This window comes from Athene cunicularia, assembly GCF_003259725.1.
Source record: "Athene cunicularia isolate RWA chromosome 1 unlocalized genomic scaffold, athCun1 chr1_part2, whole genome shotgun sequence".
Taxonomy (NCBI): domain Eukaryota; kingdom Metazoa; phylum Chordata; class Aves; order Strigiformes; family Strigidae; genus Athene; species Athene cunicularia.
The window spans coordinates 3,254,382-3,272,316 of record NW_020799092.1 but is presented as its reverse complement, the minus strand read 5'-3'; the positions used below and the strand labels follow the sequence as shown (position 1 = coordinate 3,272,316).

Here is a 17,935-nt window from a genome sequence, read left to right as displayed (position 1 = left end):
GCACGGGGGTCGCCCTTTCCTCTTCCCCTCCGTTTCCCGGCGCCCGGCGAGTGTCTGCCAGGGCTCCGGGTGCCGCCTAGCGGCCGTGCCCGCAGCCCCATCCTCATGGAGGAACCGCTGGTCCTGCACCCCGTGAAGCTCTATGTCTACGACCTGTCCAAGGGCATGGCCCGGCGCCTCAGCCCCCTCATGCTGGGTAAGAGCACGGCAGGGGCACTGGCACCGGCCACCTCCGTGCGGGGCCCGGCCCGGCATTCCTCTCCCGCCGCCGCCGCCTCCCGGGGGCTTGTGTACCCCCCACGGCCCGGCCTCGCCGCGCCAGTAAACGGGGACGAAATCATCCCCCCCCTTCAGCCCTGGGGGTAGCTTTTTCCCACCTGGTATCACTGTCCCGAGGGAACGACCCTCTGGGGAAGGGCTCCCTGAGGGCAGGGGCTCGACCGCTGCGCGCGGTGGCTGGTGGCTGAAGCCCGACTTGCCAGTGCGCAGGCCTGGCTCGCGTGCCCCGTGCGTGGGAACAATGTGGGGTTCAGCTGCGGCATCCCTGTCTCCGCTGTCAGCGGAACGAGCTTTGTCAGTGAGGCAGCTCCCGATGAACAGAGTCTAGCCTCGTTTCCCCCATCTGACCTTTGCCGCTTCGTTGGCGTTATTTACTAAAAGCTAATTAAAACTATTAGCCGCTGAAGTGAGGGAAGGCTCAGTTTCCGAACCCCTGACTGTTGTGACGCCTTGGCAGGAAGGCTAAACTGGAAGAAAGCTGCCTGCTATTTGCAAGGTTATTGAGTTCAGATAGCTCCATGTTGTGGTAAGGCTGGACTGGTCTAGGCGTTGGGTGGCTTGTGGTGTGCAGCTAGCCACCTTCTCCTTCCAGGGAGTTTGTAAAAGTTTGTTGTATGCCTCATCAAGAACATGTGCGTTTCGTACTGAACCTTGGGATGGGGATGCAGAGGAAACTTAGGTTTTGCTTTAAGTTTTGGAAATAGGAATTAGGAACCCAGTGAGAGAGTGGTTTATACTTGTTACATGTAGACTCTGGCCTGCATCAGACCATCAGTCTATGTGAGATGAGACTTCTCCACAGGCTCAGTGTCTGAACAGATGGCTCTGTGTAATCTTGTTTTACAATTTGTTGGCATTCAATTCGCTCCTCTGTCCTATGAGATTCTGTGCTTTCCTGCAACTTAAAATAAAAGTCCAAATAATTCTTAGCATGAGGTTTCACATACGTCAACAGTAGCTTGCGAAGTATTACAGAGATCATATGTGATGTGCTCTGTTAGCCAGACAGCCACAGCAGCTTGGGGAGATGTGCATTTCCTGCACTGCATAACCTCAAAACTTTTTGTGTGGTCAGAGTCGCTTCTGTTATAGCCCTCAGGGAAGTAACTTTTCACCTGTTAGTTCATAATAGCCATGTTTTATCTTGTGCTAAGAGTTATAAATCTGAAGACAGAAATTACATGTGTGCCTGATTTACCTGTGTTTGAGGTGAGCATATTTTAACAAGTCTTATTTCAAAGCATTGGTCCAAGACTTGTACAGAAATAGGTTGTTACTACATGAATCTCCATGCCAACCTTCACATAGGTTGAGTGAAAGCTTTTTAACTCTCTTCTTACCCAGAAAGTCAATCTTGGGATCTTGTAGCTTTCTGAATTTCCACATAAAAAGACTTAGTGCATGACTTCATTTTTGGTGCATTTAATGCTATCCAAACAATGACTTTAAAACTTTGTGCTTGTGATACAGTTTGGTGCTGAATTTCTAGGAGTCTGAGCAACAAAAAGGAAAACTTTAAAAATCTGAACACGTCTCTTGGTAGTGTGGGAAGTATTGCTCACTAGTACTGCCTAGTAACTAGCCAAGATCAGACATGTTTGTGGAACAGGGCCAAGTAGGCCTGCATGGTCACAGTGACAATGCAGACTGCAGAATACTTGTGATTATGTGGATCCAGCGACTGGATAGTCTGTAAGATAGATTACTGTTTGTTCCTTTTTTATTTCAAGTTAAGTATCTTTTGTGCGTTTACACTCAGCTCTGTTATACCTCCACATTATTTTAGAAACCTTCCCAAGAGCAGAGAGGTAGGGAGAATATTCCTCTTGCCTCATGTACACACCCGTTTTTCTGTGAATAACAACAAAAACTATTGCTGCTTTCAGATAGTCAATAGCTATTTTTCTTTTTTTTTTTTTTTTTTTTTTTTTTTTTTTTTTTGGTCAGTGATATTCATAAACTGTACATCATCACAGAAAGTCACAGAAATTGAAGAGGAAAGGATTTTTTACATGATTTAGTGCTAAACATTTGTCACCTTTACTTATGGTATTATTTGCGTAGGTGCCAAGTTTGATTGAAACAGGGCTTTTGCTTTGAGCGATAATTCTGTAATATCACCTATATTGAAATACATGTGTGTTAGAGAGAAGAAACAAATACGGTAATTAATTGTGCCAGAATCCTAGCGTGCTTGAAAACAGCAGCTCAGGTCGCCCTGCTAGAGGGGAATGAGTCCCTTTCTTATGGGGTTGACCCCTGGAAAAGCATCACCACATGGTGTCTTCAGTTATTCTAATAAGATCTAGAGGTATTATGGATTATGTCAGTACAGCATTCAAGGATCAGCTCTCACCACTAAATGTTATCCTGACTTTTTCAGTATCAGTTCTCTCCATTGTCGCTGAATGATGAACCTGGAAGGCAGAGCTCATAACAGGCTTTAGGGTGACTTAATCATGCCCTTTGGGCATGTCTTCACTTTTCTTGGCAAGTTTACTCTTTTTCTACCCAGACTACTTTTCTTCTTACTTTTCTGTGAATTTCCTGTAATTTTTCAGTGCAAAATTTCTATTCTAAAGTATACATGAGCAAATATTGTAGTTCAATTGCCTTTGATATCATTTGTTTCATTTTTGTGTGCTGCTGTTCTGCGTACACCTTCTCTACAGGTATTGCTCCCCCTCGCTTCCCTATTCTCAGTCTGTGAGACTATATTTGCCTGTTGTCCAGCTACATGATCTAATAATAATAAATGTTAACTTGAATGCACTGAGATTTCTGTTTTTAAGACAGAAACCATAATCCACCTGATTTTGTGGAGGGTAGAGAGGAAACAGAACAGTTCAGCTTGCAGTGCTGATTTTGAAGTGGATATCCAAAGACAGATAAATCTTTAAGAAAGATTTAAATCCTATGGTCTTTAAATCCTTATGGGCTTAAAGAAAAAAAGTCTTGCAGCTCTCAAGGTTCTCCTGTCTTGTAACTGCGGTTGTTGCTCATGTGACTCGCAGAATGGGCAGGAGCCTAGTTTACCACAGTAGTTTTGGCTTGGTGTATGAGTTGATTGGGTGTATGTACCTGTTGAAATTTTTGCATGGTGCATTCAGCTGTAGGGATTTAACAACCCAGAAGGAATCTGAGAGAAAGGTAACTGCTGAAAGGAGGTACCTTCTGCTTTATTCCTTTTTTGCAGACCCAGTGCATTACTCTGCCTCTCCTCCACACATCCTGAAGAGTTTTGAAGTGCTCCAGTGTGAGATTCCATCAGCTTTGCTCCAGAGCATTTGCTAGGGATTTAAAGAAAATCAAGTGCATTACTCTCCCTCAGTCTAGCCTACTTCTTGGTCTCTCTAGGTACCTCAAGGAGAAGGGAATTGAAGCAGGCTCCTCCCTCCCATTAGTTTTTTTGCTTCAGTTGAGCCCCCTGCGTAGCGCATAGGAAAAAGTGCTTGAGTAATAAGGATAATTTTCAATTTGAAAAGGGCATGAATCTTAATGGATTGGCCTGAGGAAATTACAATATGTAAAGCACTGCTAGAAATATCCATGCTGGGCAACCAGATTATATTGTTTCCAGTTCCACAGGAGACCAGTTCACTACTTGTTGGGGGTCTTTTAGGGTCTTCTGGGGCTTCCTATTATTTCTTTACTGCTTGGGAATGGGTGGTGTTCTTGCACTGAGGAATGGATGGCCTAAGCTCTGAATGGAGCACATTTATGTGCCCATCTTCTCATGTAATTCCTTCATGTTTCGAAATTCTTCTGTCCTTCAGTCTAATATTTTGGATTAATATACAAACACCACTTTCATTTGATATTTAAAATGCACAGGAACAAATTACATCATGTGGCCCTCAAGATGTAACAAATTAACTGTGCTAGTGAAATAGATTGGTGAGCGTCTAATCTCCCTTCAACTTGGTGTTCCAGATAAATCCAAGCTTGGAAGTAATCCCGTTTGATTGTATTCTAAAATTATACAGGCTTGCTTGCTTCTTTCAAAATACCCTTGTATTCTAACAATTACAGTCTCCTGAGTCAGTTGTACAACAAACAAATCTAACTACTTCATTCTCCACATTCCTGTGACTAAGCTGAGGGTCTTGGAATTGTTTAACACATTTGAATGTTGTATTTTTCTCATAGGTTTCTGGCTCATATAAGCACCATGAACGTATTTGAGCTATGAATGTTATAAAGAAAAATAACAGCGAATAAAAAAACTTGTTTGCTTGTCAGATGATACTCTGCCTCATTCAAGTAAAACAAATCTTTGAGATGCTTAAGCACACAGATCTGTGCTGAACTGGCATCCTATTCTGAGTTCTCATCGAGTATTTTCAGGAAAGATCCATATAAGCACCTCAGCAAGTGAAAAAACCAAACAACTAAACCCTTAAAGATCAGGTATGTGATCAGGTTTCCAAAGACTGACAAACTAGCACCCTAAACTCTTACAGCTACAACACATTAACTTTCATGTCCATGTTGGTGGTTGTGACAAATGCAAGGTAGTTTGACTTGTATTAGCTAGTAGTGGAAGCAGATCAAATTAAGTTGAATTGCTTCACGTTTACTTCAGCCTGAGCTGGCACACAGGCAATTATTGTGGGACAACTGATACCTGGTAACTCGACTCTGTGCACTAACTGTTGTATGGTTAAGTGTGTACATCTAAATTTGCAACACCCTTTCCTTCTCAGCAACTCTCTGCCCTTGAAGTATTCAAACTCTCTGAGCATCTTGCTATTTCTGTTTTACCTGGATGAACAGTAGACATTCAGGAGTGTAATCCCATCCGGACATTCCTGTTCTGCATTATATTCATGTGCATCATTTGGATTAGCTTTGCTGTAAGTATTGAGTGTAGGGTAATTCCTGTAATTTAAAGGCTTTGGTAGCAGTACTCGTGTATAGTTCTGCCCACACTGCAGCATGCCACAGGAGTTTGGAGTGTTTTGGTAAGGAGTGGAACAGCATGAAGCCTGATGATGTCTGCCAGTATCCCAGATGGTACTTGCAATCCCTTCTTCTAGACCACTCAGTTCATTACGGGATGTAATCTCTGTTGCACTGTAGGATGATTTGGGGAGGCTGGAGGCTTCCTAATAAGTTTGACCTGCTGTTTAAGCTGGACAGTGCTGCCCAAAACAGCTTTATTGGAAAGTGTCACTGCAAGGCCTGAGTACAGTTTGTGCCTTAGCACTGCTACAGCAGTACTGTGCTGATGTATTGCTACACTTGGGCAGCTGGCTGTGGAAACAGATCAGTGACAATCCTTGCTTCGTCATATTTTTGGGGCTGGTATGTGTACCGAGCCTTCAGAGGCTGAAAACAACATATTTTGTATATAGTGGACAATGTCCAGCAGAAGGCAAGACATAACTCGTTAGTGCAGGCTGCCCTGATTGCTTTACATGAACTTGTCAGAAGTGGCAGTAGTTGTGAGTGGTCACCTGTTCTGTGCAATGTCTGAGTTTGAGAGAAGGGCAAGAGTCACATAGGAGGATCTTCAGGAAGAAGATGATGGTATCCATGAATGTCTCTATAGAACCTTTTACATGATGCAGTTGACAGACAACACTGAGATTTGTGCTGAGCAGCAGGGAAGGTGCTGCCTAAGTTCCTCAGAAGCTGGTGGTCATTGACTTCTTCCTCTGTCAGTCAGTTTGGAGTTAGGATGGCAAAAGCCAACTGTGCAGCATGGGAAACTGCAGCAGCATACCGCAAATTCTTGATATTGGATGTCTCTGGGTGATGTGTATGTGGCCAATAATGCCACATTTCTTAGACATGGGATTTCCCCATAGTGTTGTCATTGGAGAGGCTTGCACTGCCTCTGAGCAAGCACAGTCCACCAGTGGCAGAAAGGGATTTTATTTTGTTTGCAGCAGGCTGCCTTACTGTCATCGGTGCTGCAGTTCTGACATGTTTTCCACAGTGCCAGCCTGGTTAATGTTTTGCAGCAGCCAAGCAAAAATAGCAGGTCAGCAGCTCTATTAAGATCATCAAAGCAGTGCTTGGCACAAACTGACCTAGCTGAGCAGCCTCAGACAGACCTGCCTTGTGAAGAAAGGCAGCTTCACTTGCCAAGAGCTGTTCTGTTATGGCCCTGGCAGTTGCTGCCTGTTGTTGGCTATGGATTTTGTGTGTGGCAGCCAGAGAGGAGTCCCCCAGGATTGGACTGCAGTCTAATGCAAAGTCTCTTTCCTGAATTCTGTTTGGGTTTTGTTCATACAATCAGAGAATTGCATTGGTGGAAAGGGACCTCTGGAGATCCTGCTCATGGTAGATCCAGTAAGAGCAGATTCTTCAGGGCCCTGGGTAGCTGAGTTCTGAGTATCTCCAAGAATGGAAATCTCCCATGCTTTCTAGACTCCTGCCCCAGTGTTTGACCACCTTCATGGTAATTTTTTTTTTCCTCTTCCTGAGTTGGGCTTTTCCCATTTTCTGACTAGAACCTGCTGCCTTTCATTGTACAGCTCTGAGTAGAACAAGGCTCCCTTTCCTCCATACCCATTGTATGGTTGTAGGCAGCAGTAGCCTTCTCTTCTTGAAGCTGAACAGACCAGTTCTCTCAGCTGCTCTTCAATATACAGCAAGCACTCCGGCCCAGTATGTCAGTGTCTTTTGTACTGGGGGGTTCCAAAAGTGCACAGAGCACTCCAGGTGTGGTTTCACAAGGGTTGAGTAGGGCAAAAGATTCACCTCCCTTGAGATGCTGGCTGCAGTCTTGCTGGAGTAGCGCGATGCAGCCTTTGCTGCAGTGATCTTTTCAAGTAGATATTGTAATTGCAATGAGGAGGTTCCCAGCAGCACCTGTGACTTTGTCAGCATCTGCTATAATTCTCACATTCTTGCACACAGAATCTAGGTGTATAGTGGCAACTTTGTGGAAAGCTTTCAACATTGTTTACTGGAAATGTGTATGACAGTACATATTAAGATGTTCTTCTTCCATTTAGCACACAAAAAGACAGATACAATTCTAGTACATGCTGCCTTTGAGACATTTTGTTTCTCTGCCTGAAGGATAAAGTTCAAGTTTCTAGTGGAAAACAGTGATTTATTGTAAACAAATGTGTAATAATTTAACGCAGAACACTAACTATGCAAAGCCAAGCAACAGAGCTTATCATAGGCCAGCTGCTAAAGTTAGGGCAGTGCGCTATGCCCTACCTCACATGTTGCTGATGAGCCTGCAGTGTCACTGGTTTCTGGCAGCTCTAGAGCACAAGGCAAAAGCTCTGATGGGGAAGGTATGGAACAAGGGCCAGAGTCTTGAGGAGCACAACAGTACAGAACGTGCTAAAGGGGCAGCAAATCCTCCTGAGATGTTGCCACACACTGCTCCACTTCTCTTATTGTTGCTACTATCTTCTGGCCTTCATCCTACTCCATGCCTACATTTCTGTGCGATGGATTGACAGTGAATATGCTTGCTGCCTGGCTGTGATCCATGTTACTGACAGATCAGTCCACCTACTTCAAAACTGTGTGCTTGCTTTGACTGATGTCTCTAATGTCAACACAGCCTTTTCCCTGCCTCCACTCTTACACAACCCTCATATGAAGCAAGCATCTATCTCTATGCCTATTTTGCTTCAGATTTGAGCAGAAAAAGTGTGGAATGTGGTAGTGACTTTTTATTCCTTACTTGGACATGTAAACATCCTTTTCTCAGTACTTGTGAAGGATTATCCTCATCAGTTTTGTTACTCTGTTTTACCTAGTCCTGATGACAGAAAGTTGCTTTTGCCCAAGAGAAAGAACTTGTGAAGAACTACTACTGCTTCAAAGTAGCATATTTACTCCTGGCATTCACAGACCAAAGCAGCCCTGTCAGAGGAATAAGACAGGATAAATACACCAAGACCCTCTGCTTATAGAAGGGGAAAGGCAATTCATCTGCCTCCCTGTAGACCTTTGATGCCCATGACACTGATCTAACTAAGGGCGCTTGGAGAATATCTTTCCACAGGACAGGTGGGACTGGGACAATGTACCCCCATCACTGTTACCACACCAGGTATTTTAGAAGCAGCTGGACACCAACAGGAGAAGAGTGACCCCTAACACTTCAGCAGAGAGGCCAGCATCCTGGAGGCTTGAAATACTGCTCTGTCAAGCTACTGTTTAGCTTTCGGCCCCTGCTATACTAACTGGGCCTCAGTGTATAATGTTCTGCCTCCTCTTTGGGAATCATAGGGGAAGAGCAAGGGAATGCAACTGAGCCAGCTTCATTTTTACCAAACTTTTTTTTTTTTAATGAGAGGAATCATTTATTGTTATTCTGAGCAACCAATTCCAGTCTTTGAAAAGCAGATGTAGTGCACTTTCAGCATCTGTGGGAATACAAGCAGGGTGGCTGATGGAATAGTTACTAGAGAGAGGAAAGGCTGATAGTGTGATGAGGGATATAGACAGATCTTAAGGTCAGTTAAGGCAGTGGCCCTCAAGATAGCTAAGAAAAGCCTGAATGTCACAAGCATTTGAATAAAACATTTTTAAAAAGACCACATCTGTGAGGCTGCATCTAAAGGAAGAAAATAATATCTAGACATAATGGCCCATAATTCAGGAAGCAAGGTCTGTGGCTAGCTTTGGGAAGTCTGAGGCTGGTGTGATGTAAACAGACAGTGTCCAAACCAGAGCAAAGCCTGTTGGCCAAAAGTTAACCCATCAGTGCTTTCTGAACAAATTTTTACTAGAACAGTGCCTCTCATGTTCAGGTGGTGTTTTTTTTATTGTTTCTACACTGATTTTTATCTGGCTTTGGGAAACCTGCAGATGTCTTCAGCAGATCATTGCATTCTGGTATCTAAAAGCTGAACAATAACAACAAACCATCTTGGAACAGATGCTGCTTGGGTATAAAGGATAATGGTGTGGGAAGTGGTCTGCCAGGGGAGAGCACTTATACATGGAGGCCGACTAAAAGGACTAGGAGCCTGCTGCAAGCAGAAGCTATAGTAGAAGAGCACTCAGTCTACTGCTTGGGTTCAGGAAAATACCAAATATTGGTATGCACACAGGTTTTCTGTTCTAAATCCAGTTTTCTGGGTGTTGTGCACTTTGGCTAATTACAGTTGTAGCACATCTGTCATAGCATGCAGTTGCTGCCCACAAGTTTATAAAGGGGTCCAATACTACCAGGGACCAAGCCTTTGGGTTATGATAGATAAAATAATTGAGCCTAGAGCAGTAACAACTGGTGACCCTTTGAAGAGAGGTTTGATCTTGAGATCCTACCATGAACACAGAGAGATTTGTTTCCCACTTCTAGGGAACTGGAAAAGCATTTCAGAAGGAATTTTTCTCTGAGGCACAATGATATCAGTTTAGTGGTGCCTGAAGCAAGTCCTTGCTGATGTGTTATACAGAACACACAATTTTATAACATGTATAACTTTCAACCCTGCACTCCTCCGTCCAACTCCCACTTAAACTGATAATTTTTTAAGGCCAGGGGGAGGGAGGGAAAGGAGGAAACCATGGAATAGATTATAGACTGTCACCACAGATCATATTTTCAAGTCAGATCTTTTCATTAGTTACTGGAAAAGAAAATTGAATACTCTGTGCTGGCTAACTGCCTGCAATTATGAAATCAGTGTAAAATTCAACTCTTCTGGCCCTGACTGAAGACTCTAATTTTAAGAAGAGGTTTCTTTTCCTGGTCTGTAGACACAAGCCCAAGAAAGGTAAGCACTGGCAGGATAAGATGGTGTTGCCATGTCTGCATGCAGGAGGAAAAAAGTACAGCAGTAGTGTGGATGGAGTAGTTAATTTGAAAGAAAGATATTCTGTTTCTTTAGAAGCAACTCTGGGATGAAATCTTTGGTATTACTGTCATGGTAAATTAATAAGCGTGGTTCCTAAGTGATTGACAAAATAGGCTGAAATCTGGAAAATACGTTGCTAATAACTCTTCTTTTCTCTGCATACAGGGAAACAGCTGGATGGCATCTGGTAAGTGACTAGATTTAAATTGTGTAATGTGTTAAACACTGTGTGGTGTAGGAAGTATTTTCAATGAGATTATGTATGCTTTAGATCTTAAGAACATTTTGGTGCTGAAGAGAGACCAAGGCACTCTCTGTTCCTGAATAACAGACTGACAGTAAGATGATGTATAGTCAGGTGCTGCTTAAACTTCTCCATTCAAAGCTCAGTGGACCCCATAAAAAAAAAAAAAAGCATTGGTAGTAGTTGTGTTTTAGCGCACTTGTACACTTTTTCAAGGATAGGATGTTGTCCTTGTCCCAAGCACTTTGCTAATTGCAAGCATGACTAAACATGAGAGTAAAGGAATAGGTGGGAAGAAGATATTACAGAATCAGGTGTTCTGGCATGTAAGAGCAGTGGCTACATTTGGTTACAAAACACTCTCCAGTTTAAGTCATATCAAAGGTTTTTTTAAAAAAAAAAAAAGGCCAAAAAACCCCTAAACCCTTGTCCATCTATTTTCCACTCTATTGATACATCTCCGGTGATTGTCTTGACTTTCATCTCAGTCAGCATCTGTCAGACATGCACTTCTGTCAGTGTGAGAGCAGGGCTAGTGCTCTCTATCTCTGTGACTTCACTGTCAACCCTTTAGCTGAAATAGGCTGCTGGAGATCTCGTGCTGGTGTGGAAGTTCCTCTTTTCCTATGTTCCTTCATGCTTGGGTACCTAGCTAAGCCTGTTCTTTCCCAACCACTTACAGAGTTACAGTAGGCTTGATAATGATTGCTTCCATATCCATTCATGTCCCAGCAGATCCTGTTCCTACTCACAGAAATGCATTTTTTCTTTCAGTTATTCTCTTCATGATGTCCTTGAGCCTGTAAATTAACCAGTAATTTATGTGCTAGGTTAAATATTTCCTTTTTCACCTGTTTTTTGTTCTCTGTGTCAGGCACACCTCCATAATAGTTCATAAGGATGAGTTCTTCTATGGCAGTAGAGGAATCTCCAGCTGTCCACCTGTAAGTTAAACTTATTTTTCTGATAATTTTATGATAGGGTTACCTGATCAGAATTGCTTGTGTCACTGTCTTTTAGAAAAGCACCAAGAGGCTTCTGAAATCAGCAAGATGTGGATGCTTGCCATGGTTGCCCAGGGCATCTAAGGAAAACGGAGCATGGACAGTGGGTTTAAGCCCCTCTAAATAGAGATTGGGGATTGCTTCTGCTGCTAGAGTCTGTCTATCCAAGATACCTTTTGCAGCTGCACTGCCAAAATGACACCTTGTCTAATTCTGTATTGATAGGTTTTACATGGAGACTTGGCAACTGAAGGCATCCTTTTTAAGATAAAAAAATAAAATTCATGATACTTTGTCAGACCTTTCTGTCCTTGGAGAGGCAAAACTGATCGGCCATTCTTCTAAAGCAGAATTTTGCCATAGCTTAGAGCTTTTAGCTCAAAGAGCTAAGTATACAAGCTGAAATGCAAGTTGCATGTTCCTCTTTCTCTGAGTGCAGAACAGGGGAGGCCAGTAGGGTTTTTTTGCTGGACAAACATACCAAAAGTTTTTCCTTTTGTGCCTGGACAAGCCACAATAGCTCTATTCAGTAGAGTCCTCCAAAGAATTAAATCTGTCCATTTAACATTGTCTTCTGGCTGTTAATTTTTACAGGGAGAGACAGTGCTTGGCCCCCCAGACTCAGTTGTTGACCTGGGGAATACTGAAGTCACAGAAGAAATTTTTCTGGAATATCTTTCCTCTTTAGGAGAATCTATGTTTCGGTAAGTAGCAGCTTGTACTATATATATAACCAAAAAAAGCCTTTAGGGGAAGGGGTGCAGAATGGAGGAAGGTATTACAAAACCATTTCTGCTCACAAAGGTTTGTCTGCTTAGTGTATTATTTGGTACTCTCCAAATAATGAGGCTAGAACTTATGCACCGATACACAAGGAGCTACTAGCTAGGCTGTGGCGTGCCAGCCTTGACCTAGGCTGGGAAAGCATTCTGCCACAAAGTCTTTCACACAGTTTTTTGTAAAATGGAATAATGCCTGAAATGCCTTTGAAAGAATCACCAGGGAAAACCAAGGCACTATATGAAATATTTCAGTAAATATTGCTTTGCCCCATGAAGTCATATATGAAACGTTGTAGTAAAGCTGCTAACTTTCAGATGAGTCAAAGCAAGGTCTTGACTGTTAAAGAGTCTATTCTACTTCCCACAAGAATAGAAAATGGTAGTATTCAGTGTTCTGGCTATATTTCAATGTCAGTAATTCCTGTGATTTCTCATTATTCCTTTTGTGTTTTGAATTGAAGAAAGCTGACCTTACTTACTCTCTAAAAACACATTGTATAAAGTCAGTGATATAAAGAGATACCATTTTCCGCCCTTATTTAATTGAATTTGAAGGTGAACTGATGTCTGTATTCTACCTATTCGCTTTAGAATTCTTTGTGGTGAAAAAAGTGCTAACGTAAGGAGGTGTTCCTCATCAGGCATCTAAGTTTTTCTGCTTGTTAGATTTATTGGTGAGTCTGTCTTTTTATGTTTCAATTCCTTTCCTGTGGCACAGAAGAGAGTCTTATAACTTCTTTGACCATAACTGCAACACCTTCAGTAATGAAGTGTCACAGTTCCTGACAGGAAGAAAAATCCCATCCTACATCACTGACCTTCCAGCTGAAGTTCTTGCCACGTGAGTATGGATGCCACTCCTCTCTGCAGTGTATTGCTTCATGCTTAAACACTTTACAGAGTCAGTAGTACCAGTTTTTGCTGTCTTTCCCTGACAACCAGCATAAGATTAAGGAGGGGATGCTATTTGCTTTACTTCAACACTTAGAACACTGTACGACAAGTGCTGAATGGCACTGGCATTGCTAAGATGACAGGAGAAGGTAGTTGTTCTGCCTTTAATTATTTTGTGATGTCACTTATATGTGAGCAGACAAGCATAGAAAGTTTCAGAAAATGGTGCCATTTTTTTTTAGCCTTAGGAAACCCATATTTCTTAAAGGTTGCTTCTCTTACTCTAAGTACCGTAACTGCTGTGGAGGTTTCAGCTTTGCTCATGAAGAGGCAGGGGAAATGTAACTTTAAAATTAACGCTGCAGTTTTAAAGCTAGGACTGGATGGAAAAAGAGGATATGAAAAGAGGAAATGAATTCCTGCCTGGTAGTTTAGCTCAACTTTTTTTTAACTTGGCTAGTGAGGAACCCAGTGGAATGATTTGAGCTCCATCATTTAGGTCTTATTTCTCATAACAATGGTATACCACGTTATTTGAGAGACACACGTCTTCTGCACTGGGCACTTACTGCTTCAGATCTCTCAAAATCAGCTAAAGTCTCTAACAGAGTGAGTCGTATTGAAAGATGAACCAGGTGCTACAGAATGCAGCAGAAATTATTCTACGAGTGTTGAACCATTGTCTTGTAAGGAAGCTAGAGGCTATTCTTCTAGTAGTCTTTAGTATTGATGTGGTACTTAACAGAGGACTGCAGTTGCATTACAGGGATTTCACTTGCATGCTTAAGTAGAATGAATTACTAAAAGCCAGTTTCAGACACAGTATTCCTACACCGGCAGTCTGGGCATGTTAGGACTCCAAACTAGCTTATATAAAATCATGTTTAAGATTCTTAGTTATGAACAAGAAGCTCTCTTTAATAGGTTAAATTAGTTTGCTTTAGTTTGTAGTGGAAGTCTGTTCTTCAAATTTCCTTCTACAATGCTGGTTTAATTGCTCTCTAGGAAGTGACTGCACTTCAGTAGTAAATGGGAGAAGTTGTTCAAGTAAGCTGTTTGAGATGTTTATTTCTTTACCTTCTCAGACCTTTTGGACAAGCTTTAAAGCCCCTTCTGGACTCCATCAAGATCCAGCCAGCCGGAGGAAATACCTTCAGCAGACATAATGGACAGAGCTAATGGGAGTGACCCAGTGTGCCCAGCCTTACCAGGCCTCTTCCTTTTTAAATGTGAATCTTCCAGATTTCTATTTTATAATTTCCATCAGAATTAACTCTACAGAAGTTACAATTTTTAAAATTTCCTAGGGAGAGGATCTATCAGGGTGCATGTAAGACCAAAGCTACCAAAAAGATTGCCATAATTTCTAATACTATTATACTAATTTATAAAAGCTGTCTTGTCAAGTGCTGAGTAACTCCTGTGCTGGTAAGTGGGAATTTATTCCAGGAGCATTTAAGGGCCCGTTACACAATTCAGAGTAAATAAGGGGATGTTCTAGCCATCCCTTGCAGGCTTGCATCTTTCTCCTGTCACTGCATATATTGGGGGGGTAGTCGCTGAAGTCTGTAGCAGAAAGACGTGGTATTGGTAGCCTAAGAAGTGAAGGTGTCCCAGGATTAGTCTTCTGCATATTTCATCGACATTATGTTATTTGCTCAGGGGAAAAGCTGAACTCATCAGATGAGAATATTTGCAGTGGCACAGCTGTGTGGGAAAGGTGATCAAGCTGGACTGTGTCAGTGTCACACTCAGAAGTTGAAACTTCCAGTAGGACTGTATGTGGGAAGGAGGCTGAAACTGAAGGTTACCAAGAGTCTGGTCATGCTAGATCCAAGAGTTATGGGAAAGAACCATCTGAAAGAACAGAATCTCATGAGCAGAAGTGGTGGAAACAGATTTTAAGTGAAAGTAAAATTAAGTGAAATGTTTCTTTTTCTCACATGTAAGCTTATCAGCAGATAGACAGAACCTTGTAAACTATGTATAAATCTTTACATAAGAGCTGGGTTTTTTTTCTTATAGAGCCAGAGTTACAGTAGTACAGTAAGGCAGGAATAGCATGGCAACTGCACAGTAACATAAGGTGGACCAATTCTGCCTTTAGTATCTAGTTGCAGACACAGTAGGAGTTCCAGCTTTCTTAGATCTTGCTGTCCTTTCCAAAGCAGTCAAATAACATCAGAGAGGGCTCTGCTTAAGTGTAAAAGAAAGAGTTGGTAGGTCTCCCTAGATGTAAAGAAAATAAGGAAGAGTAAAATTAAGCTTTTCTATGGAACAATGGAGTTTATTGGGATACATGCAGAAGCAGTCCTGTCCTTAAATTGCATCAATAATGCATCATCTTGTTTTATATTCTTACAGCTTTGCAGTTATTTGCGGTGGAAAAAGATTGGGGGAATGAAAGAATAGGCATACTGCTTTCTTTTCATGCATGTATGTACACTATTTTCCTGAACAATTTTGTAGCAGTTACATTGAGGAAGGAACACGATAAAGACATTGGACAAACCACAAAACATTGCTGATACTCCATAAATTGGAATGCTGCTGAAAAAGCATCTATGCAAATGTATAGCCCTTTGTCCAGTGAAAAGTATTGCTGCAAGTTAAGTCCTGCATCTCAAACTTGCTACACTGGAAACTTCACAGAATCATCTAGGCTGGTATTTTCCCAATTATTAGGCTTGGCATAAAGGACACAGCCAGCATAAAGATGAACCAATAACCAAATTATATTTGATACAAAAGGGTCAGTACATGGGTGAGTGCTGGGGGTACAAACAAGTCAGTCAGAATATACATAATCGACATCAATCCCACTGCCCCCAACAATGATACTACATGACCAACGATAGGTGGAATAAATGGTGAAATGCAGTTTCCCATAGAAGGGACAGGAGACAACCGAGTCAACAAGCCAAATACATAAGACCAAGGAAGCCACACACTGAATCTCTACACAGCCCACGTTTACAAAAGCCAGACCTGACTAGAGCCCAGTTCCAGGGAGGCAGGAGGTCCTTCCCCAACAGGGAACTCTGCAAAGTACATCCACCTCACAGACAGACACCACCCCTTCCTGTAAGTGGTCCCAGCTTTTATCCCCAAGTGGGACACCTGACCTTTGGTTACTTAATTTGGGACACCTGGGGCTCATTTACCCAATGGCTCTCCCTGCAAGGGCCGCACCCTGGAGGGAAACTTAAAGGCAAACTCACCGCCCCTTTGTGAAGGGCTGTGGGAATTACCTATATGTCAACCTTAATTTGGGGCTTGGGGTTGAAACCCCAGCATTTCAGCTGGAAAGGACCTTGAAGATCATCTAGTCCAACCATTAACCTAACACTGACAGCTCCCAACTACAACGGATCCCTCAGCTCTATGTCAACCCAACTCCAGGGATGGGGACTCCACCACTGCCCTGGGCAGCCCATTCCAACACCTCACAACCCGTTCTGTAAAGAAATGCTTCCTAATATCCAGTCTAAACCTTCCCTGGCACAACCTGAGGCCATTCCTTCTTGTCCTGTCACTTGTTACTTGGTTAAAGAGGCTCATCCCCAGCTCTCTGCACCCTCCTTTCAGGTAGCTGTAGAGGGCGATGAGGTCTCCCCTCAGCCGCTCCTCGTACAACCTGTGCTTCAGACCCTGCACCAGTTTCGTTGCCCTTCTCTGGACACGCTCGAGTCATTCAATGTCCTTTTTGTAGTGAGGGGCCCAAAACTGAACACAGGAATCGAGGTGCGGCCTCACCAGTGCCAAGTACAGGGGTAATATCCCTTCCCTGTCCCTGTTGGCCACGCTATTGCTGACACAAGCCAGGATGCCATTGGCCTTCTTGGCCACCTGGGCACACTGCTGGCTCCTGTTCAGCCGGCTGTCAATCAACACCCCCAGGTCCCTCTCTGACTGGCAGCTCTCCAGCCACTCCTCCCCAAGCCTGTAGCGCTGCTGGGGGTTGTTGTGGCCGATACCTAAAGGAGATGTCTTTCCTCTGTTGGGCTCTTTCAGAATAATACAGTTTTAAGTTTCTCATGCTGTTACTCAGTGTGGACATAATGGTTCATATTTTTAAGGGGGTGGAATGGAGGAAAACTGCAGGAAAATTCTCAAATACTTTGTTGCCCTGCACCTAGTGGAAATAGTGTACTGACTGTTTCTCAGTTTTGTGTGGACCTGCTCTCAGTGCACAGCACTGGTCATTACAGCCCACAACAGCTGTGGTTGTGTGTCTTTCAGCAAACTGACTTGAAATGTAGCTGCCTGTGGTGGAAGCACTGGTGCCATGGTTTCTGCCCCACACTCTTGCACAATGACAATATCCCCTATATGTCCACCACTTTAGAGGTCTTGAGCCTGGTTTCTGCTTGGCTGCCTACTTCAGGACTTTCTACAACCTCTCAGCAGGCAGGAAAGAAAAGGAAGATATTCACCCCATGCATTTTGCAATCTGCCTTTCACCTCCTGAGCAGCCCCTTTGCAGAGATAATGCTGTTTCTCTAAGGTCATTGGGTAAAATTTCACTCAGCCATATTCTGTTTGCAATAGCCAAGGAGCTCCTAGAGGGTCTCCTGGGGTCAGGACCTACCCTGTGTTTTGTGGCAAAAGAACTGTAGGAAGGAGTCCTGTTTGCTTGGTCTTACTGGGTAATGAGACCCCTGTACCCTGTGAGCCTCTTAGGAAACCCATTTTCTCCGAAGATGGTTATGTGCAAATTGCAGGACTGCACCCCCAACATTCCACCCAGCTGTACCTACTCATAGGAGCATAAACTAGACTGAGAAGTGTATGTAAGTGTATATATAGGTGATGAACTTCACCCAGCTGATTGACAAAGGGGCAGGGAAACTGAATTCCTGAAAGGGAACAGAACCCTTTTGCCCACACTTAGTATTCTGTCTTGTATTGTTGGGGTTCCCCCATGCCATTTAAAAATGTTAA

General features: G+C 43.0%; 1 protein-coding gene across 1 annotated transcript; it reads left to right on the top strand.

Moving 5' to 3' along the window:
• Nucleotides 1-6: 6 nt before the first annotated feature.
• DESI1 (desumoylating isopeptidase 1) lies at nt 7-15,027 on the top strand. The gene is made up of 6 exons (XM_026868610.1): nt 7-196; nt 10,233-10,254; nt 11,186-11,255; nt 11,910-12,019; nt 12,816-12,938; nt 14,077-15,027. The coding sequence occupies exons 1-6, from the start codon at nt 106-108 to the stop codon at nt 14,168-14,170; spliced, it is 510 nt and encodes a 169-aa protein (XP_026724411.1). The 5' UTR covers nt 7-105; the 3' UTR covers nt 14,171-15,027.
• Nucleotides 15,028-17,935: the final 2,908 nt, after the last annotated feature.